We start from the raw sequence: 21,758 nt of genomic DNA on the forward strand, positions 1-21,758 counted from the left end.
CAAAAAAAAAAATTTTACTACATAATAATATGGCCAAGGATCTAGGGCGGTAAAAAAATGATTTTGAATGAATGTTCTCGAAAAATATCAATATTTATGAAGAGATCATACTATCATAGCTGGTCTCGCAATTTTCCAAAAGACATTTCATCAACGAGAAAACGAATAAAAAAATACTACCCAAATGGAGATGGTACCTATGTATATTCTTCTTCTTTCTGGCGTTACGTCCCCACTGGGACAGAGCCTGCTTCTCAGCTTAGTGTTCTTATGAGCACTTCCACAGTTATTAACTGAGAGCTTACTATGTCAATGACCATTTTTGCATGTGTATATCGTGTGGCAGGTACGAAGATACTCTATGCCCTGGGAAGTCGAGAAAATTTCCAACCCGAAAAGATCCTCGACCGGTGGGATTCGAACCCACGACCCTCAGCTTGGTCTTGCTGAATAGCTGCGCGTTTACCGCTACGGCTATCTGGGCCCCAGATACCTATGTATATGGTAGTAAGGTAAATGAATTTTTAAGAAAAAGAAATATTAAGAACCAAAATGATGACTTTAATAAACAACAAAAAGATGATAGAGAACAAGCAGCTAAAAACTTCTGCTCTCTTTTCTAAAATAAAAAAAAATGCCATGCGATACCCTTCATAAAACTTACAAAATATATAAAACTAGTATATTTTTCGCGACCCCCTGCCATTGGCTCACAACCCCCCTGGGTGTCGCGACCCACAGTTTGGGAAACTATTAACTAGTGCACTGGTCCATGGATTAATGCACGAGTTCACTCGTTGACGTTTGAGCGGAGCCGTGTTATTTCTGTGACCATGGCACCACTCAAACCCCAAATTAGTGAACTCATGCAAGGTCTACGGACCATGCACGAGTTCATGGATTTGACGTTTGAGCGGTGCTAAATTCACATAGTCACATAAATGGACCGATGCATGAGCTCACGTTTGAGCGGTGCTGTTTTATTGTCGAGACCATGGAAACGAATGAATTTGGCACCAGTACTGCGAAAAACTCAATGGACCGATGTACGGGTTCACTAATTTGACGTTTGAGCGGTGCCATATTCATTCATTGCCATGGCCACATAAATAATACGGCACTGCTCAAACGTCAAATAGTGAACCCGTGCAAAGGTCCATTTCTCATAGCTCACGCTTGAGGTTTTTCATGCGTAAGTTGTCAATGGACCGATGCACGAGTTCACTAATTGGACGTTTGAGCGGAGCCGAATTCACTGGTTTCCATGGTCACATAAATAACACGGCACCGCTAAAACGTCAAATAGTGAACACGTGCATTGGTCCATCACGCATCTTAGCAGTCAACAAATCATGGAAGAGTTGACTCACCTGTTTGACTCATTGGTTGATATGAATAAAAAACGTTGAACTTTACTACATGTAGCATCTACTCAAAAACAAAATCCACAAAGTTTACTACACTTTTGGTACGAATAAAAAACTTTTCGAACATGTAGTACTTACTACTTTCTAACATGAGCAGTGACTGAAGCTGCACGTTAAGAAATTTCCATTCAGAGTGCAGAGTGATTCTGCACGTAAAGAACAATCTATTCAGAGTGACGCTTAAAATTAATACAATCATGCATATGAAGGAAATGCTTGGAATCTAATCGATAACGCGACAATTTGGCATTTGCACAAAATCATGAGGGTGCTGTAGTTTGTCAAGATTTGTAGTGTAATTTTGCGAATAGTCTGGTATTCTCTTTATGTCTATGATTTTATGATGATCAACTAATCAAAGAATTTTCTGAGTGGTTTTCAGTCTTCGCCAACGCCAGTGATTGATGATTTTATTAATATTAGCTTAACATATATGAAGAGATCTTGAGACTACAGCTATCAAATTATGAACCACATATTTTCTAGCACCAGTACTGAGATTCTGGTGAAATTGCGGTAGAATTTTGATGCTCCCCGTGTGTTTTCTTAACAGTATGTTGAATTCCGGAAGTTCAAAGTGTTTCTGTAATATTCTCGTTATTTTGGTGGGGTTTCTGATAGTATCCTTGGAATTTCTAGAACTTAGAAGGTAGAGATTTTTATGGGAATTGTAGTGATTCCATTGGTAGTCGTTAGAATTCAATGAGGATCTCTCCTAAAACACCGAGAACCCTGGTGAAATTATTGAAATTATTAAAATTCTTATCGATTTCACAAAAAAAAACATTGAAATCTATAAAATATTTACCGACATTCAAAAGGTTTATATTAAAGCTTTGCTTTGAAATTCCAACCGAACTGGAGATCAACGTAATCTTAAAGGTTTTTACAATAATTGATTTTCAGAATTACAAATATTCACACAATAATTCGCAGGAATCCCACCGCAATCTCATAGATTCTTACAGAAATACCGTCTCAAAGATACCCACAGAATTCTAAGAGATTAATATCCGGAATCCCATTCCCACCAGTTTTTACCAGATTTCTAATATTTCCGCAATATTCCTAGAATGGTATTTAAACTTCCAGAATTATCATAAAAATCCGATATCCCTATCGGAATCCCAAAGTTCCTAAGGAATTCCGGAATTCTAAAGGAAATCTGAGAATCTGAGATGTCAGAATATACACGTAAAATTCAGAATTACTTTATCAATACAGTGATGTCCCGATTTTGTCAGCCCCGTTTTGAATTTATAGTTGACAAAATCGGGAAAAAGCTAAAATCGGGAAAAAAAGTTCCACTACTTTTTATTTTTATTGTCGCCTATAGACTTTGTTTAATTTTTTGTAAATGTTTACAGCGTTTTTTTTATATTTTTATATGAACCGTAATAATATACAAGATCCCTAAAGTAACTGCGTACGGTGGCAACTGCTATACAACGTGAATTCATACTTCAGATGATCGTATAGACGTGGCCAATGTCATACTCGACTTTTTACGTTATGGTTGTACCTAATATTTCCACATTAAATTAATGTATTTTTTGAAGGCTGATAAAATCGGGTCAATCGTGGGGTAGACAAAATCGGTCTAAAAAGGTGCTAAAATCGGGGGTAGATAAAATCGGGGGTAGACAAAATCGGGTGCTGACAAAACGGGTCATTACTGTATCTGAATTCCTACCGACATCCTAAAATTCCTAGAAAATAACATAACTATCGTAATGCCAGAATTCACACGGATATTACAAATTGCTACTGCCAGTAATCTTACCGGAATCTCAGAATTGGCGGGGCGAATGTTTTGGTAACCTCAAGCAAAACTCAAAATACCTTCTGAAATATCCAAACTCATATCGTTTTCCCATGATTTTTACTCAAAAGCAAAGGCGACTCGTAACCTCACTTTTTACCTGTTCGACGAATCTAAAAATGGTTAATTCGGCAGAAATAAATTATAGAGCAAACAGTAAATTATTGGAATCGTCATTTCTAACAAATATCTTCTAAATAGATGCAAATTTGTTGCTGAAATTCAAGAATTTCTATTCGTGGAACAGGTAGATTTGAGGTTAGGGAATCGCCACTGCTCAAAAGTAAATTATTCCATTCAATTCCGCAATCTCAAAGCATGTGTAGCAACCTCTGAAGCTAACTACCAGTAGCTTTGTAGTAAATGCTACCTTTATTCATAGCAATGCGTTGTTTGTAGTATGTTCGAAAGGTGTAGAAAGGAAAATGACACAAACATGTTCCACTCGTGTTCCACATATAGCGTTTACTACCGAGTATGTAGTAAACTCAACTTTACTACATTTTATTCATACGGCCCATTGTCTCGTATTTCCACAGTTTACGCGCATACGGCAATATTTTCTTGTTAGGCTGTGAACCGTTTCACCAGTCCGTTTAACTATTAGTTAAAATTTGACGTTTCGATAGTTATTTTCTCCTCAAATGGTTAAATTGAACATCGCGGTCGACCCATTTGAGCTTTGACAGTCGAGTAGTTATTTCAGAACAAAGTTGACAGATGGTTAGTTATTCTCAAATTCACGGGAGCAGAAAATAACTTTCGAACTGTCAAGTTTAACCATGCTCCAGAGCAGGGTTATTTCTAACCGGAGGGGAAATAACTATCGAGCTGTCAAATTTTAACTAAAAGTTAAACGAACTGGTGAAACGGTTCACAGCCTTAGTCTGGTAGAAGTGTAGTAATCCAACACGAGTTTTTGACGGGTTTTGTGACTGAATCGTTTTTGACGGTTTGGGTTGATTGAGTGATTTTGCATCAACACCTCAAGCGTGAGATTTGCAAAGCAGATCTCTAATGAGTTTGCTCTTACGGGATAGTGTATTGATTGAGATTTGAGTGTGAGTCTATCAACACTGTTTGGCACCGCTCAAACGTCAAATAATGAACTCGTGCATTGGTCAGTAGTGAGAAGAGTTACGTGATTTTGCGAAATTCAAGCCTACTACTATCACCATTCCAAGCCCTGCATGAAATTATAAATGAAGTAGAAAAATCTTATAACTAGTTATGGTTGAGGTTGAGAGTCACGAATATAATTTAATGAGTGAAAAACTACAGTCAACTCTCCATAACTCGATATTGAAGGGACCATCGAGTTAGGGAGGTATCGAGTTATAGATCACAAAACCAGTGCAATCGCGATCCAAGGGACCATCGAGTTAGCCATGAAAACCAACTTTTACAATGGTTCTCTAACTCGATATCGAGACACGGAATATCGAGTCTCCCCCTTACTCTGTATTTCATTTAAAATTAGTATTTTTGATATAATGGATATATGTGTCAAAATAGTTATTTATGCAACAAGTTGCAAAATGATGATTTTTTCAGCACGAGTCGTACATTTATCCAACGAGGCTCGCCGAGTTGGATAAATACGACGAGTGCTGAAAAAAATCGAGTTTTGCAACGAGTTGCATACAACATTTTTTGCAATAACGAAAAATGCCGGTAGAGTTGGAATTTTAGGGATATTTCATGAAAATCCACATGGCCATCCATGCGTTGTAGCAACTCAGTATTTCTCAATCAGGTAGGCTGTGGAATGACTGTCATAAATTTTCACACTTTCATTGCTGATTCTACTTTCAAAGACAGACCAGGTAAGGACGCCCCGCTTAGAATTTTCAACCATATTGTATATGCTGAATTGCCAAGATTACAAGAACCGTCCCATAACGTCCCGTCCTTTTATATAGTGAACCCATAAATCCTCTACTTCCGCAAGACTCAGAATCCATGGGTCAACCAGCTTCTGATTCTAGGATCCGAATCCGATTTAATTCGGTTCGTCAAATGGATGAAGAATCAACTTAAGTTCTGATTCTACATTCATTTGGCGAACCGAATTAAATCGGATTCGGATCTTAGAATCAGAAACTGGTTTAAGAAAATCACAGCATTTCAATAAATGACATATAGAAGTGAACCGACGCCGATTCGGTAACTTCCAAAACAGTACTGAAAAGTGCTACTTTTCGATACTGTTATTAGTGCTGAAAAGTAACACTTTTCAGCACTGTTTGTATTGATAGGAAAAGAAGGCTGTTATGTAGGTCATTTCTTTGATAAAAAGTAAGCCGATATGCAATCGAATTGCAAAAAGCTCTTTTCAAAATTATGTGACCATTTACGCAAAATTGTAAGCTAAATAAATAACTCTAAACATTTCGTAACTTTCGATGCTTATGGTAGAACTACAAACAGTCTTGACAGTTCCTTGGTTGATATTATTATCATTTCTATCAGTAAAAAGCAGGGTTGCTATTCATCATTCATCATACTTTACAAAAAAAAAAGTTTACAAAATTTGTGCTACTAAAATAATGAATGATTTTAGTAGGGAAATTTACTGTAAAACAATATTGGACTAGTTAATTTCTGATTTGTGTATTCAACATAATTGGATTGTGTTTTAATATTTATAAAAAAAGGAATATTTAAATGTCAGAGATGAACCAGCCTCTGGCTGAAAATCTCTCTAATAAAGATAAATAAATAATAAATAATATTTTAATGAAAAATACATGATTTTTAGCAATTTTGTGATATGTCTTCCTATTAAAATGCTATTCAACTGTTATTTAAGAAAAATAATATTAGGTCATTAATCAAACATGACAAATCACGTTGATAGAATTGATGTTGGACGGATATCCGTGGTATACGTAAAGTATTTATAGTATTTTATTTTATTGATGTACAAGTGGATCAGGTGCCAAGTCTCCAGCATATGTAAGTTTGAAAACTCACACCGTCCATAATACACCCGAGGGTTTTGGAGTTTGGGAAGTAGGCAACGCAACATGTTTGACTAGAAGGTTCTTCAAGTTTTGCTTCTACTCTAGACTTCCAATACACCCTGGCCACGATCACAGGGTTTGACGGTGCTAAAGTAGAAGGTGCACCATAATAATACCCGTCTGTGAAACATATCACCTTCCCAATACTTTGGCACACCTCCAACGGTTCATGATTTATCATAAAACGGCTGCATTCAGGCGGAGGATCTGTTAATATGTTTCGGCATATTATCAGGTCCTCTCCGAACGGAGGGACCGCCAGGGCTCATTAGTTACTTATAAACCAGTGCTGGTTGTTTTATGTTTCAATTCGTTTACACGAGCTGTAGCATCCTTTGTACTAATCAGCAATGGTGGTTAAGTTTCGAAGCCAACGTGTGATCAATCGTTTTATAATGCAACATAAGAATGGGTGTTTGGTGGAACTATGCGTTACACTCGTCGTTATTAAATTTAGTGATTGTGAAGGTACTAATAGTGATTTTATAATTAAATCTATAGTGATGAAAATTTGAAAATAAAGGTGAAGTGATTCTGATAGTTTTGTTAAAAATATAATAATAATGATGTGAACTCTACTAATTTAATAATGGCCATAATACATTGTGCAATCATTTTCTGAATATAAACTTAATTGCCTAGTTCTTCAAACGTGCATGATAAAAGTATTAATACATAATGACAGCGAGTGCAGAAGAATGGATCGAATTGATTTTTTTTTAATGTAACTTTCTTGATCATAGTGCTAAATCGTAGTTTGAATAGTAATGACTCTACAGCAACAAAAACAATGATACATTTAAATTGAATATTTTTAAACTACTTAGTAATGCTAACAGATGGTAATGCTAACAGATTTATATAAAAATGGTGTGATGTGAAAAGTGATATAGTAGAAAATATATCTGAAGTGTATTACGAAAGTTGATGAGTGATAATCGGTGATATACGTGATAGTGTCGATAATAAAAGTGACGATAGTGAGTGTTGAAATGAAATGGGGAATGAGGACCTTTCAATAAAACTATTTCGTTCTTCACTTTAACCACTCTAGTAGCATTTCAGGCCTTATCATAGTTTGATAGTAGTCTGAACTACTAGACTGCAAAACTACGGCAAGGGCTGATTGCTGCTAGCGTACACAGTGACCATTTGAGCAACATTGCTTAGGAACGTCTGTGTGATGAACGCAATAGAGGCTTATAAAAGCAAATGCTGGGAAGGAGCTTAGGGCAGATTAAAAGTGCCAGTACTACCCCTATCGCTACCGACAAAAAAAAAAAAAAAAAAAAAAAATGAATTTTAGTATAGTTAGATGAACAATTCAATTAAAGTTTTAACAAGTTAAAACTTATTATGAAATTCGATTAGTCATTTCAGACTGTTTTTACTTGGTGAATAAACTTTATTTTTGACCAGCATTGAAATAAATTTTCTCACTGTGCGCTATAAATAGCCGACTGAGTTCAGCTCGCATCAGTACTGAACAGCAGCAGAAGTAATGTGCTTATTCAGTTGTTGATCAGCATAGCACGTGTTGATTAGTTATTGTTGAATAGAAGCTCAAGCATGATCAATAAACAGCTACAAGAGGTTTATATTGGGCACTGGAAGGCTGATATATGAATTCAAGGATGGCGCAGATGGAAAGGTATACCGCTGACGATGGGAAGGTCTCGAGTTTGAATCCAGTATTCAGGTAATTATTAAAAGTGTGGTTATTAATTCATGGTAAAGGTACCACTGCATTTGATGTATACAGTGTTAGCTATTTTTAGTCATTTATTTATTGTCAATCAATTTTGTGGCAGTTGAATAAAAGCTGAGATGAATGCTTATAAAGCGATTTTGAAGTTGTAGAATAAAGTCAATATACAACGACACGCTTTATAACTTCTCCAAATTTGTGTGAACAACGCCTGAACAAAGGCTTCACTTGGAAATAATTAAAATGTTGTTAAACATGATGCTGAATTACACTGCAATAATGTAGTTTGTTAAACTAGCGTTGTTAAATCATCAATCCTTATTAAGCTAAGTGAAACCTGAATAAACATCATTACAATATATGATTACAGCCACTAAATGATAAGAAGCTTAATAATTTCGCCAAATTTGCTTGAACAATGTGTGCGTAGCAGCTGCAAAGTAATATAATAAAGCAACTATTCAGTATGTAGTTGTGAAAAATTGCTTAATAAATGATTATAAAATAGGCAAATGTTTCTTGGGAAGGTTCCCTCGAGGACATCCGGTTGTCTCAAAAGTGGTCACTATAGTCAAAATCCTTTGGGTCAACAGTTCTTCGATTAATGACAAGACATGAAGAGCGTGTCGTTGCATGATGTTTTTAGTGTTAAAACTAAATTGTTCCCTTGCCATAGTTTCCCCGGACTCATGCTGCGTTGCAAAAATCTCAAATTCTCATATCTCATGCTTGAGATTTTTCACGCTTGAAATCAAAGTCCGTCTATCGCTAAACGGGTCGTGCGGAGAAATCAGGTCGAAAGCCTGACCCGTATCAGAAGGCCGGCTCCAAAGGCACGTTCCCCACCAGTTGGGAGATTTGTGCCATCGCCATATTTGAGCCTATTTCATCATCTACCCGATGGGAAAGGAAAGGGAAGGGAAAGATGGGAGGAAATAGGAGTGGGGTCCCTTGAAGAGGGAAGATCGCATAAGCGAAATGAGAGCATGTAGCTCCATACCACAATGGGTTCGAACAGCGCCCTAAAAAGGGCACTGCAAAACGCATGAGCGTAAAGAGAGCTTATAGCTCATTACCACAGCGGGTTAAGAATAACAGAATGTCCTGAAGATTCAGGCTTCTGAATTCAGTTTCACTTAATAAGTGTTTACCAAGTAATTGGAATCGCATTTGCGAAAAAACTGGACAGTTATATATCAGGTGATACGATGTTCCATAATCGGAGTCACAACTATCACACACAAATGAGTCAGCACGCTGAATATTTGCCATGTGATAGTTGAGTCGGCAGTGGATTGTCAACGCTCTGACCAAGAGACTGCAATTCTGCTTTGACAGATTTGTTAAATACTTCGCCACCCTTAGAGATGGCTCAGTAATGTACAATTTTGTTTGACGACATGACTCCAAACTATTCCAATATTGCTTGTGCCGAGTTGCCGCCCAAGAGTTTATCTGAAGTTTCACCCAGCACTTCGAAATTGGAATAGCCGGCTCAGGGCCAATGAAGTCATGCGATGCTCCATCGCGAGCTAGCTCATCAGCCAATGTATCGCCAGACGTCCACTCTTCCCGTGAAGGGAATTGTGTGGTAAATGTCCTGTACGGAAAGTGACAAGCAATTGTGAGATCACTTGGAGCAAGGACAATGTTGTCCCAAGCATGGGAAACATTCACTCGAATATTGCATTTCTATCGCTCACATCCACAAGCGGTCAAGAGCGAGATTGCCGTTTCTCCGACCAAGCTGAGTGTTTCAATTTCCAATGCGCTTTCTTCTTGTTCGCCGAGCGGCAAGTTAGACAAAAACGGCAACAGAATGATTCACTACCGACTCCTTGTGCCGAAGGCATCCGATTGCTGTAGCGAATGATTCTTTACATACCGATTCCGCACGAGTGGCATTCGTATTTGAGAGCTGAAGAACGTTCACTGAATGGTAATACACAAGGCGAAATGTTTCAGTGAACGCAAAATCTATACATTTCGCAGGAAGCTTTCAGTGATCGAATGGCGAACGCGTTCTTTCGTGTCTCCAATTTAAGAGAGGATAGGTGCTCTATCCGCTCCGTATATCTTTTCATTTTCGGTTTATCTCAATCGTTTACGATTCGTCGGGATTGCGCTCACCCTAGTAGCGTTCGGCAGTCATTGAACATTCGGTGGCAGCAGATACTTTGCATATATTTTAACGGTAGCGTTCGGGTGAGTGAGTGAATTTTCCCATGCTTGTGTTGTCCCACTTCACCAAAAGTGGAAACAACGAAGTGTGTGTAGATAGACGATTCACTGGATTTTTCTCCAGTAGATCCAGTACCCATAAACGGTAAGAGCAAGAAAGTGCTTCTTGTTTAAGATAAGGTACCGTGGGGCAAGTGGGTAATGGAATTCGCATAGTTGAGATTCTTCAAATTCTAGAGACTTTAAATTGAAACAAATGAGGTGGTATATATTTTTTAGCTTGACTCCCACCAAATATAAGCAACATGCTGAAATTGATTTTTATGAAAAATTGAAGAAAAAAATACGGAAAAAGTTTTTGAAAAATGTCTCCTTACTTTTCACTTGCCCCAAAAGAGGGGCAAGTGAAAATTTCACCGTTTTGAATAATAAATTCAAAAACAAACAGTTACATTCACGATTTCTATTAGCTTTAACATTTGTTAAGGCTTCCCAATGAACAATAACATAAGTAACATGTAAACAAAGAAAATGTTATTCTTTTCACTTGAATTTTCTTCTGTTTAGTTATGTTAGTTGAAATGATTCGACAACATTATAACTGCAACATTTCCAATGTTAGTTCTTACATTTTAGGACAGCAATTGCATGTCTACTTTGTAGAATTTCCACCGCTCGTTATTGTTTTTGAGAAAGTCGGATATGACGTTGGATAACTCTTCGGGAGAAATCAAACGGAATCCTTCAATAACGTATTTAGAATCTGTTTTATGTGGATAGACTTATACCCCATTTTTATGTTTTGAACTAGCTTTACATAGACATTCTACGAGATTTCCGTGTGTTCTCTAATATTGCAACTTTTCAGTCAAAGTCTTCCTTTTAATTGGCTGCCCGAAGTAGACATATTAATATTGTAATGTTTGGCAACATATTTTAGAGAAGTTCCATGATTTCTAATAGCTTTTAACGCTTGAGTATAGTGTTTCTTGAATTATCAGCACGTTATGTTTTTCTATGATAATTGCGAACCATGTTTACTTATGGCTACTTAAAGAGAAAACACAAATTCAATCTCTAATGATAAACTTTTCACTTGCCCCACCTGATAAGAAAATTGACGGTGTTTAAATTTAGTTATTTTTAGGTCTACGTCGAATTAATTCTAAAACTTTTTTTATTGCAGTTTGAAACTGTCACAGAGGACAACTATGAAGTGGTACAGGAAATTATTTTCCGCAACTTTTTTCACTGAAAATATTAAAATAAGATTGTACGCCGCCAACTTGTTACGGAGTAACAGTTGACAGGTTAACAATTTTTCGCTCTATTATGCAATAATGGCTGAAAAATCTCAGAAATTTCTTACCTATCGTAATGTTCTCAATTGCCTCGAAGGTTTACGCATGAGTTTAAAACGTTAATTCACATATTCAGTAAAATATATCAATTGTTTTCACTTACCCCATTTACCCACTTGCCCCGCGGTGCCTTATATGTGTAGTGGCGCAACGTCGAAAATGGCCTCAAGCGCTGCTGTGGGAGTTGTAGAGAACGCACCAGACATATTGATGGCACATCCTTTGGAGATGGTCCAATTTTGATTGGATTGTTCTCACTTCGCCCTTTTGCCACCACACAAGGTATCCATATGCCAATATTGGTCGAATAACTGTTGTGTAAATCCATTTGATATATTAGGGTTTGAGGCCCCAATTTTTACCAAAGGTTCGCCGGCATTGACCGAAGGCCATGCAAGCTTTTTTGACTCTGAAATCAATGTGAGGTGTCCATAAAAGTTTGGAATCTAGAATGACTCCGACATACTTTACTTGATCAGTCACATTAATCTCAGTACCAAAAAGACGTAAAGGTCGAATTCCATCGCGGTTTCATCTTCCCGTAAAAAGAACAATAGATGTTTTATTCGGGTTAACCGAAAGGCCATATTGGCGACACCAACTCTCGACTACCTGAAGAGCACTTTGCATCAGGTCGAATAGGGTGCTTATGCACATACCAACTATCAGAGCTAGATAGTTGTCGGCAAATCCATAAGTTGGAAAACCGCAATTATTGAGTTGCCTCAATAGCGTATCTGCTACGAGATTCCACAAAAGTGGTGACAAGACTCCCCCTTGAGGGCATCCGCAAACACTCAATTCTCGAATCGCTGCTTGACGCAATGTCGAGAAGAGATGTCGGTTTTTGAGCATTTGATGAATCCAATTGGTAATCATTGTAGGTAGCCCATGGTTTCGTGCGGCTTCCAATATGGCATCGAAAGACACGTTATCAAAGGCACCCTCAATATACAAGAAAACACCCAAGCAAGATTGATTCTGAGCGAATGCTTTCTCGATATCGTATACAACTTTGTGTAAAAGAGTCACAGTGGATTTTCCAGATTTGTAAGCATGTTGATTCACATGAAGAGGCATGTTTGCCAAATAAACATCACGGATGTGATGATCGATAATGCGTTCCAGACATTTCAGAAGAAAAGAGGTCAGACTGATTGGTCTAAAACTCTTCGCTTCTTCATACGACGCACGTGCGGAGATATCAGGTCGAAAGCCTGACCCGTACTAACCATGTCTTTGAGTCGATTGTGCTACTTTTCCCCGAACGCCAGTTTCCCAAATGCCGTTTCCCCGAATGACCCGTTTCCCCGAAAAGTGGAGCAGTTCAAAAAGGTGCTTTGATAGTTTTATTTTTGTTTTTTTTTTCGAAGTAGGGAAAACCCGTTTGAGTTGAGCTGTCAACTAATGCTCTCTATCAAATAGGTACAAAACCTACCCTTCTTTTCGTATCAACAGATTACAATTCCCAATGATACATACATATGACTTAACTTTTTCTTATCTATTAAACACCTAACATTTGGACAAACTGATGCTTCAAAACAGGACGGGAAAGATGAAAATCGAAAACATTACAATATTGATTAAACAGACGGCACATGCTAATCACAGGTTCATGATAACCGTAACCATGGTCCGATTTGTGGGTAATCGGAAAAAGAGATGAGAGCGAAGAGTTCGAATATGAATATCAAAATTTAAATTTTCTAAAAGATTTGAACAATCAATTCTAGATTGAATCAAATCCGATACAAAAAGAGGTTTACAAACGTCTCGACGTGTGGATAGCAGGTTCAAATGTAATAATTGACATCTGTCACTGAAGCTAGGAAGATGCACAGGATCTCTCCAATGCAATCCAATGCTCCGTAGCGCAAACCGCAAAAATTTGCGTTGAATGCTATTCTGATAGAAAGGAGCCCACACAATTGCTACATACTCTAAAACGGAGCGTACTAAAGAGCAGTAAAGCGATTTGAGGCAGAGAATATCAGAGAAGTGTTTGGCAACGCGGAATATAAAACCTAGACTCTTAGATGCCTTCGAAACAATATATGAAATGTCATCATTAAATGTCAATTTATAATCTACCATAACTCCTAAATCTTTTATCGACTTCACGCGGTTCAAAGTAACTTCTCCTATGTGATAATTGAATTCTGTGATGGTGTGCTTACGGCTAAAAGAAATGCTTGAGCATTTAGACGCGTTCAAAATCATGTTGTTGTTCTTGCACCAAACTACGAAGATATCTAGTTGTTTTTGTAGGAATGCGGTATCGTTGTCGCATTTTATAACATTATACAACTTAAAATCATCGGCATAAGACAGTTTAAAACATTCGAGGGACAAATTAACATCATTAATGTAGAGCAGAAAGATGAAAGGTCCTAAGTGGCTACCTTGAGGAACGCCAGATGACACAAAGAAAGGTGATGAGATGCAGTCACCAATCTTAACGGACATTGTACGACCAACGAGATAAGACCGAAGCCATGAGAGAAAAGCGCCACTGAATCCCAGCTTCTCGAGTTTAGCGACCGCTATTTTATTGTTGATTTTGTCGAAAGCAGTGGAGAGATCAATATGGATTGCATCTACTTGAAGTCGATCCTGGATGCAGCGAGTAACAAATTATATGTATGACAACAGATTAGAGATATAAAGAGAACAGTTATGTGTAATGAACTCCATAACTATCAGTTCAAACAATTTTGAGACCGCACACAGGGCAGCAATTCCTCGATAATTAGACCTTTTTTGTAAATGGGAAATACGAATGAATCTTTCCAGTGACTGGGAAACGTTCCACATTTTAACAACAAATTATGAATGATAGTGGGGCAGACAGGCTTGGTGAGCACCTTTTGAGGATGATGGATGGGATTGCATCTGGGCCGGGGTTCGAAGATGATTTGAGCTTGCACAATGCTATTTCCACCATTTGAGTTGTGACTGTAGGGTGCTGACCGTATGATGAAATGTTCACGAAAAAGATTACAAATTCTAGCGATTGATGATGTTTCGACATTAACAAGTTTCATAGAAGATGGTAGACCGTTTTCTTTGCGCTGGTCGTTTATATAACTCCAGAACTTTTTAGGGTTGTTTTTCAGATCGAGTTGCATGCGTTGCTGATAAGCGGAGAAAAGTTGATCGTTCAAGTCTTTGTACATCCTATTTGATGCATTGTACTGTAACTTAAAGAAATCAGTCTGGTGCTTGGAATACTTTTTAAGATGGCATCTTTTGAGAGATTTCAGCCGTTTTAGATGAGGATTGGACCATGGAGGATAAGGCTTCGACCGTTTTTGTCTTTTTGGTGTAAAACGATCGATAGCATACAACAAAACGTTGGGAAGAGTTGTCACTACCGAACTGATATCACTATCTGCCAGAATTGATTCCCAGTCGATTCCAAGAAAAAAGCTGTTTATAGACATAAAGTTTGTTTTGTTGAAATCGTAGTACATGGAATCCGCGATGTCGATGTACTTGAGTGGCTGGGGTACGCTGATGTTAATGTGTAATGGAGGATGATGGCAACCGGTTTTAACGAGAGGACCTGGGGCAGCCGATAATTTGATGCTGTCGCTGGACAGAAGCTCTTCGGTGATGTAACAGAGATCCAAGCAACGACCATTACTGTTGGGTACATCATTGATTTGACAAAAATTAGCTAAGCTATATCAATCTACCAGATTGATTGATGAAGATGTGTTTATTGACTTAGATGAGTCGGGGAACATAAAATTGGTTGTAGCACGGGTCCACGATATTCCAGGCAAGTTAAAATCGCCGATTATGATGATTTTGTCGATGAGTTGCATTTTAGAAGTAATCCAGGTAAGACTGTCAAGGTGTGACTCAATAATGGCGAGATCATTTACACGATCCGGGGGTATGTAAATGACGCAGATAAAAAGTGTAAAACTAGTCAAGTTAACAGATACCTAAATTTGTTCAACAATTGTACAATTTGGAGGGTAAAGCTGCCTACAAGCTAGCGTCGAGCGTAGAGCTAATAGGACACCTCCCCCGCGAGTTTTACGACTGTTGAATTCATTTCGATCCTGCCTGAACACGATATAGTCACTACCAAAAATTTGTTTGGAAAGCGTACCTTCATCTAATCATGTTTCAGTGAAAGCAACGAGATCATATGAAGCGTCTGAGCATGCAAGATTGTAGGAGTGCAAGGAAAAATTTATTCCTCCAACGTTCTGATAATACTGGACCAGTGCTGGAAATGGTAATAGTAGTAGGCTTGAATTTCGCGAAAATCACGTGGCTTTCCCAGTACAGTAGTTCAAAAACGTGAATCTCATCGAGTAGCCTATGTTGGGTGCATGAATTTTCTAAATCGTTAGTGTCATTGAAGGCTCTAAATGCGGGAAATGCAGCGGGAAATAGATCATTTTTCTACAGTAATTTTGGGTTGCCCTTAGCAACGGGTGTTTTGCAATTTTCAAGGCTCTTGGCCTACAGCAGCGATAGGCGTGAGTTTCACTGGCTTCGCTGACTGTGACTGGCTTTTTTTGGCTACTGTAGAATGAACTTCAGATTTTTTCCCAACCCTGTACTGAACAAACATTTCAAAAGGGCACATCGACATTGGTAAACATTGACTTTGCAAGACGCTATTGAGCCCAATTCAACTCAATCACGCACATCAATACCACTATGGACCAATGCACGAGTTCACTAATTTGACGTTTGAGCGGTGCCGAATTCACTAGTTGCCATAGTCACGTAAATAACACGGCACCGCTCAAACGTCAGATAGTGAACTCGTGCATCGGTCTATCAGGTAGTGCTAACACCAATCTTTCTGATAGTGGTGTTAGTTTGCGTGGGCGGGCTGAAAAGGGCTCAACAACAAAGTTTCTAAAAAAAGGCTCAAGACCTCGTGGGTCCAAATACAAAGTTTTCAGTGGCAGGATGCTGAATTAGAAAGAACAATAAGCAATTTAGGTGAAAAAGTTTGGAATCAACTTCTAAGATTGCACTAAAACTTCAGAGGCACAAATCTCGCGAAGAAAGCATTCCACAACAGTGCACTTTTTATTTTGGCTTTATGCACTAGCAGAAAGCTTAAAATAAGAAGATCAGGAACATTTGCCAACTATTCCTCCAGTTTTGTGCCTTTGAAAACGTGAGTAGGTGGAGAAGTCGGCCATTGTGACGGCCATCTTTGCATTCCGAGATGTTTCACCTTAAAAGAAGGAGGTATTTGGTCATTCTCGACTATACACATGTTGCCAAAAATGCTGAGGACGGTAAAACTTATGAGAACCACCAAACAAATAAAGAAGGGTGCATATCAGTTGACCAGTACGTTCACCACCCTGAAATGTACAATTATGACATTTATGAGTGCAAAAAACTTTCCGTAGTAATGGGCTATTCGGGGAACCGGCGTTCGAGGAAAAGTAACACAACCCATTGAGCCAACGTTGGCTTATGAGTGGTATGGTGGATACAGCGCAACAGTGCAACGCTAAAAAAGAATATCTCAATGTTGTTCGTAGGCACGCTTAGGAGAGTTGAATATTGCATCTAAGAGAGCCGAAGTAGACGGACTTTGGTGTCAGATCGACATTAGTGTCTACGAATTTCCTGTTTTTTTTTCCAAGCAAAGCATTTATAATTTGTTTTTCTGCTAAAAATACAACAAAACTCAATAGCATTGAGTTTTGACAGATTTTCTATGGACCAATGTACGAGTTCACTAATTTGACGTTCGAGCGGTGCCAAATTCACTGGTTGTCATGGTCACATAAATAACACGGCACCGCTAAAACGTCAAATAATGAACCCATGGACCAATGCATAGGTTTTATGAATGAATCATTTTTGGCGGCGTAGTAGTTAGTATCGAGCACTCCACACTGAAGAAGTCTGTAAGTTGCAGACAAAATAGGCCTATCTGTCGAGATACGCAACATATTTGAGTTTAAAGGTATTTGCTCGCCTTACTTGTGATTTTAGTATTTTATTTTTTACAAAAAGTGAAGTGTTAAAGTTCATTTAGTAGTTTTCAACTTAGTTTTGCACGGATGTAAGGCACCGAAGTTGTGAGTATGTTATTATATGAATATGTAAGAATTATGATTAATTGTGCAAAAAATTCTAGCTATGCAGCATAGGCTAAAGAAAACACGTTTCCTTGCTAAAAGATCGGTGTTCCTCGTTGCTGTTTTCTACAGGGCCACTTCATTGATCAGCTTAATTTCTCGCTAAATGTTGAACAATCCGTGCTTTGACGTATTACCCTATAGCTTTTTCGGAAATGAAATTCTGGGAACGGAATGATGGGGAATATTATAGAATCGTGATAACAAATTACTTTCATTTCTTTTGCAGATTGACATGCAGGCTAATCCGTTGAACTTATATCAATTTTTGTACAAAAAGAATGTTGGAACACAATGTGCTTGTTTCTATATTGGCTGGGCGCACTATTACGATGCTGCCAACGCATTCAAACAGGCTGAGTCCATCTACAATCTGGGTATTCAAGTGAAAGCACAACCCATGGATGAACTTCAAGAGGCTCAGAACAAGTTCCGACTTTCGATAGCCCAGAGGATGTTGTACAATGATGCTTCGTCGAAGAAAAGATCGGCGAATACATTGGTTGAGCAACGGCAGCAGATTACATCGCTGAGTCCCCCTCAGAAAAAGCTGAAAACCGAGGGTGGAGATTATTATGCGCCACAGCAACAGCAGCAACAACAACATCAACAGCATCAGCCTCAGCCTCAGAACCAGAATCATGTTCAACCAACAGTTCAGCATCATCAGCATCATCCTCAACCACAGCCTCAACCTCAACCTCAGCAGCAATCTCAACAACATTATAACCATACAGGGTACTATCAGCAGCAGCAGCAACATCAACAGCAGACACCTGCTCCAACGCCAACCCCAGCTCCAGCTACAATGACGGCTGAGCAGTACTACCAACAGGATAAGCAAAACTCCACATACTATCAGAACAATCAACATCACTATGCCCAGCAACATCAACAGCATCCCCAACATCAAGTTCACCAAAACCCAACGCCAACACCTGTCCCAGTACAATCAACTGTGGTGCAACAGCCCCAAACGCCAGTCCAGCATCCCCTTCCTGCCCCTCAACGCCAAATGCCACCGCAACAGCAGCAGCAGCAGGTTCAACAGCATCCTCAGGTACAAGCACAACATGTAGCTCCAGTTGCTACACAATCACGACCGCCAGCGGTCCAACCTGTGCAGCATCCACCCCAAGTTTCGATGGTTCCTCAACCGCAGATTCAGCAACAGCCCCAACCCCAGCCACGTGTTCCTTCTCAGCCGATTGCTGAACCAGCAGCTCCGGTACAACCGCCGCCCACTCCACAAACTGTGCAATCTCAACCCGCGGAGCAACCCGTTCATCGATCGGTCATCATCGAGAATTACGCCCTCGGCAACGAGAGCCTCACCGAATGCAACCTGAACAACTCCGCGTACGTCATATCGTCTTCGTTGAGCTACGTCTACGATGATGCCAATCTGAACGACTACACGTTGGAGGAGCAAGCGGAAGAGAAGGTTGACACCGACCCGACCGGCATTCGCCTACCGGCCAATTTCGTTCGGGAAGCCCGTTCCAATCACGAGCGGTGGGATGTTCCCCTATGCTTGGAGGAACCGTACGAGGCCAATCGGAAGTGTTGCTATCCGAAGGTTTTCGTATACCCGGATCTTCACACCGGTAAGCCAACGATGGAGTTTTCGATGGAGGAAATCCGTGCTCGGAAGTGGTACCGACGGAAAGAGGAGCTAGAGGAGCAGAAGAGACTGAAGCAGCAACAGCTGGAAGCAGAAAAGCAACGCCAAGAGCGACAACGACAGATGCAACTGCAGTATCAGCAACAGCAACAGCAGCAACAGCAACAGCAACAGCAACAGCAACAACAACAACAGCAGCAGCAGCAAATGAACTATGGGCATGCCCAGCAGCATCCGGCTGCTGCTCAAAAAAGTTATCCGCAGTCTAATCAGGTGAGTCTTTTGATCGAGTGAAGGTATATGGGAAAAGTAAAAAGTCTGGAATATCAACCTTTACCTACCATCTACCTTAATGGCCACAGCGTAGCGTCATGCCATTGCCGGGCGTAGAGCTCCATCTTCGTTGGTCTTGGGCATTACTTTTCCAGTTGCCCCGAACGTTTAGGGTCGCTAGGTCCTATTTCACTGCGTACAGTCATCGTAGTCGTCGACCACTACCTGGTTCCCTGCTGAATATTATTTTTGCAATTATTCCTTAAGGCATTCGCACTAAATGACCAGTTCACTGAAGTCTGTTGTATTTTACACGACTATTTTGCATCTTTATACACACCGAGTTGTCTCGTGTTTCGTGCGTCTGCGCCAAACACCATTTTATAGTTTCCCGCTGTGTATCGTCCGCAGCGTTTTCCGCCCGAAAAACTTCGAAGGCTTTTCGTCCACGCTGCATGCCCATAGAGAGCCACCGGATAAATCAAAGGTAGGGCGAATTTTGCTTCCATACGGGACCTAAGCTGGTTACGTAGTCCGTAAAATGTCCTATTATTCGCAGCCGCAACACATCTAGGGGAAAGTGGGGCAGTTTGGCCACCTTAAGGAAAAGTCGATAAAAGTGCTGAAAATATTATGAATTTTTCGAATGTTTGCATGATTTCCAACAATTTTAGATGCATACACTAGATCCGCATGATTTCCTTTGCCTTATAAAGTTCACGGATTAATGATTGATTTCTAATCGCGGAACGCAACATACTGTTAGCCATCTATACTTTGGTAGCGCAACTAGTCAGGGGATGAGAGATTTTGATTTTTCACGCATCGATCACATGCCGCTGTGGGGAAAATGTTTTATTGTCCTGATAAAAGACGGTTAACAGTGAAACAGTTAGGCGGAAAAAGTAGAAATATCCATTCTCTATGTTCTACATACGTTTGTTTTTTGTATTATTGCACTACTTTCATAAAAATTGAGATACTGCTGGTAGGAGCACTAGTTTGAGGTTGGAAAACCAGGGTATGTGAGGTTAGTTTCATTGGAACTTTCGCCTGAGTGATTTTTGCCCTTGAATAAAACACGTTTCGGAACATTCTCCGCTACCTCTAGAAATACCATTGGGAAGAGAAATGAATTCTCTACCATTGTATTTCATTCAATTTTATACATTACTTCACTTAGTCGGTGAAAAAAAAAAATGTTGTTCCGAATGTTTTGAAACCATGAATGGGTTTGAAATTGCTCTCATCAACCATCATCATGACGACAGCAGCACACCCCACCGGACGAATTATCGTCTTGGGAGCGAATGGGGTGATATGAGCACCTCATTTTTGATTGCAACATAATCTCATCTCATAATTTTTTAAGAACATTCTTACAGTCAAACTTCATCGTTCTGAAATGATGAGATTCAAAAGAGCCATTCGGGGCAATATGGGCAGTTCTTTCGAACATCATTTATTTATTTTTCTTTGAGTTTTGAACACTGACTTATAACATGCCTATTGCTTCATTTCCTCATAAGCTTTGGGGTTGCATGTTATTTCAGATGAAATTTAAAAAAAAATTATGCAGTTTTCATAGGGTGCTCATTCCACCCCATGGGCCAAACCGCCCCGACTACCCCTATTCACTTCGTGGAAAACTTCGTTGTCACATTTCACAAGTGTCCCAAGGTTGAAAAATTTCAACAATTTCAAACACATCCCCATCAAGCATTGCCTCTGCACTATCTAAACCATCAGCTTTAGCTCTATTTCTACCTGCAAACATGTATTTATTTTTTGTAGAATTAATGGTCTAGCATATATCCTCGCTGTCTCCCTCTTCAGAGCCACGAAGGCCTGTTCCACTGTCATGCGGTCAATTCGAATAAGGTCGATATCGTCCACAAAGCCAAGGAGCATATGTGACGAGTGCGAGTGATGATAGTGTCGTTTCTCTGCACGCCAGATCTCCTAATAGCACCCTCGACTGCAATGCTGGATAGCAAATTCGAAAGTGCGTCTCCCTGCTTTAATCCGTCTATTGTCACAAACGAGATTGATACCTCAACTGCAATCCGAAAACTTGATTACGAACAATACAGTGTAGCACTATCAGCCTTATTAGTTTCGCCGGAAAAAAACGTGTTCCGACATTATCTGCCACAGCTCATTTCATTGCACTGAATCGTACGCCGTTTTGAAATC

At 39.4% G+C, this 21,758-nt stretch overlaps 1 protein-coding gene across 3 annotated transcripts in view; it reads left to right on the forward strand.

Moving 5' to 3' along the window:
• Positions 1–21,758, forward strand: part of LOC110678918 (putative mediator of RNA polymerase II transcription subunit 26) — a 57,980-nt gene that overhangs the window by 22,717 nt on the left and 13,505 nt on the right. For all 3 annotated transcript variants that reach the window (XM_021852551.1, XM_021852553.1, XM_021852552.1), the window contains one exon: positions 17,895–19,562. In XM_021852551.1, coding sequence (XP_021708243.1) covers positions 17,895–19,562 — 1,668 coding nt within the window. The remainder of the gene's footprint in view (positions 1–17,894; positions 19,563–21,758) is intronic.

Source organism: Aedes aegypti, chromosome 3, assembly GCF_002204515.2.
Source record: "Aedes aegypti strain LVP_AGWG chromosome 3, AaegL5.0 Primary Assembly, whole genome shotgun sequence".
NCBI classification, from domain to species: Eukaryota; Metazoa; Arthropoda; class Insecta; order Diptera; family Culicidae; genus Aedes; species Aedes aegypti.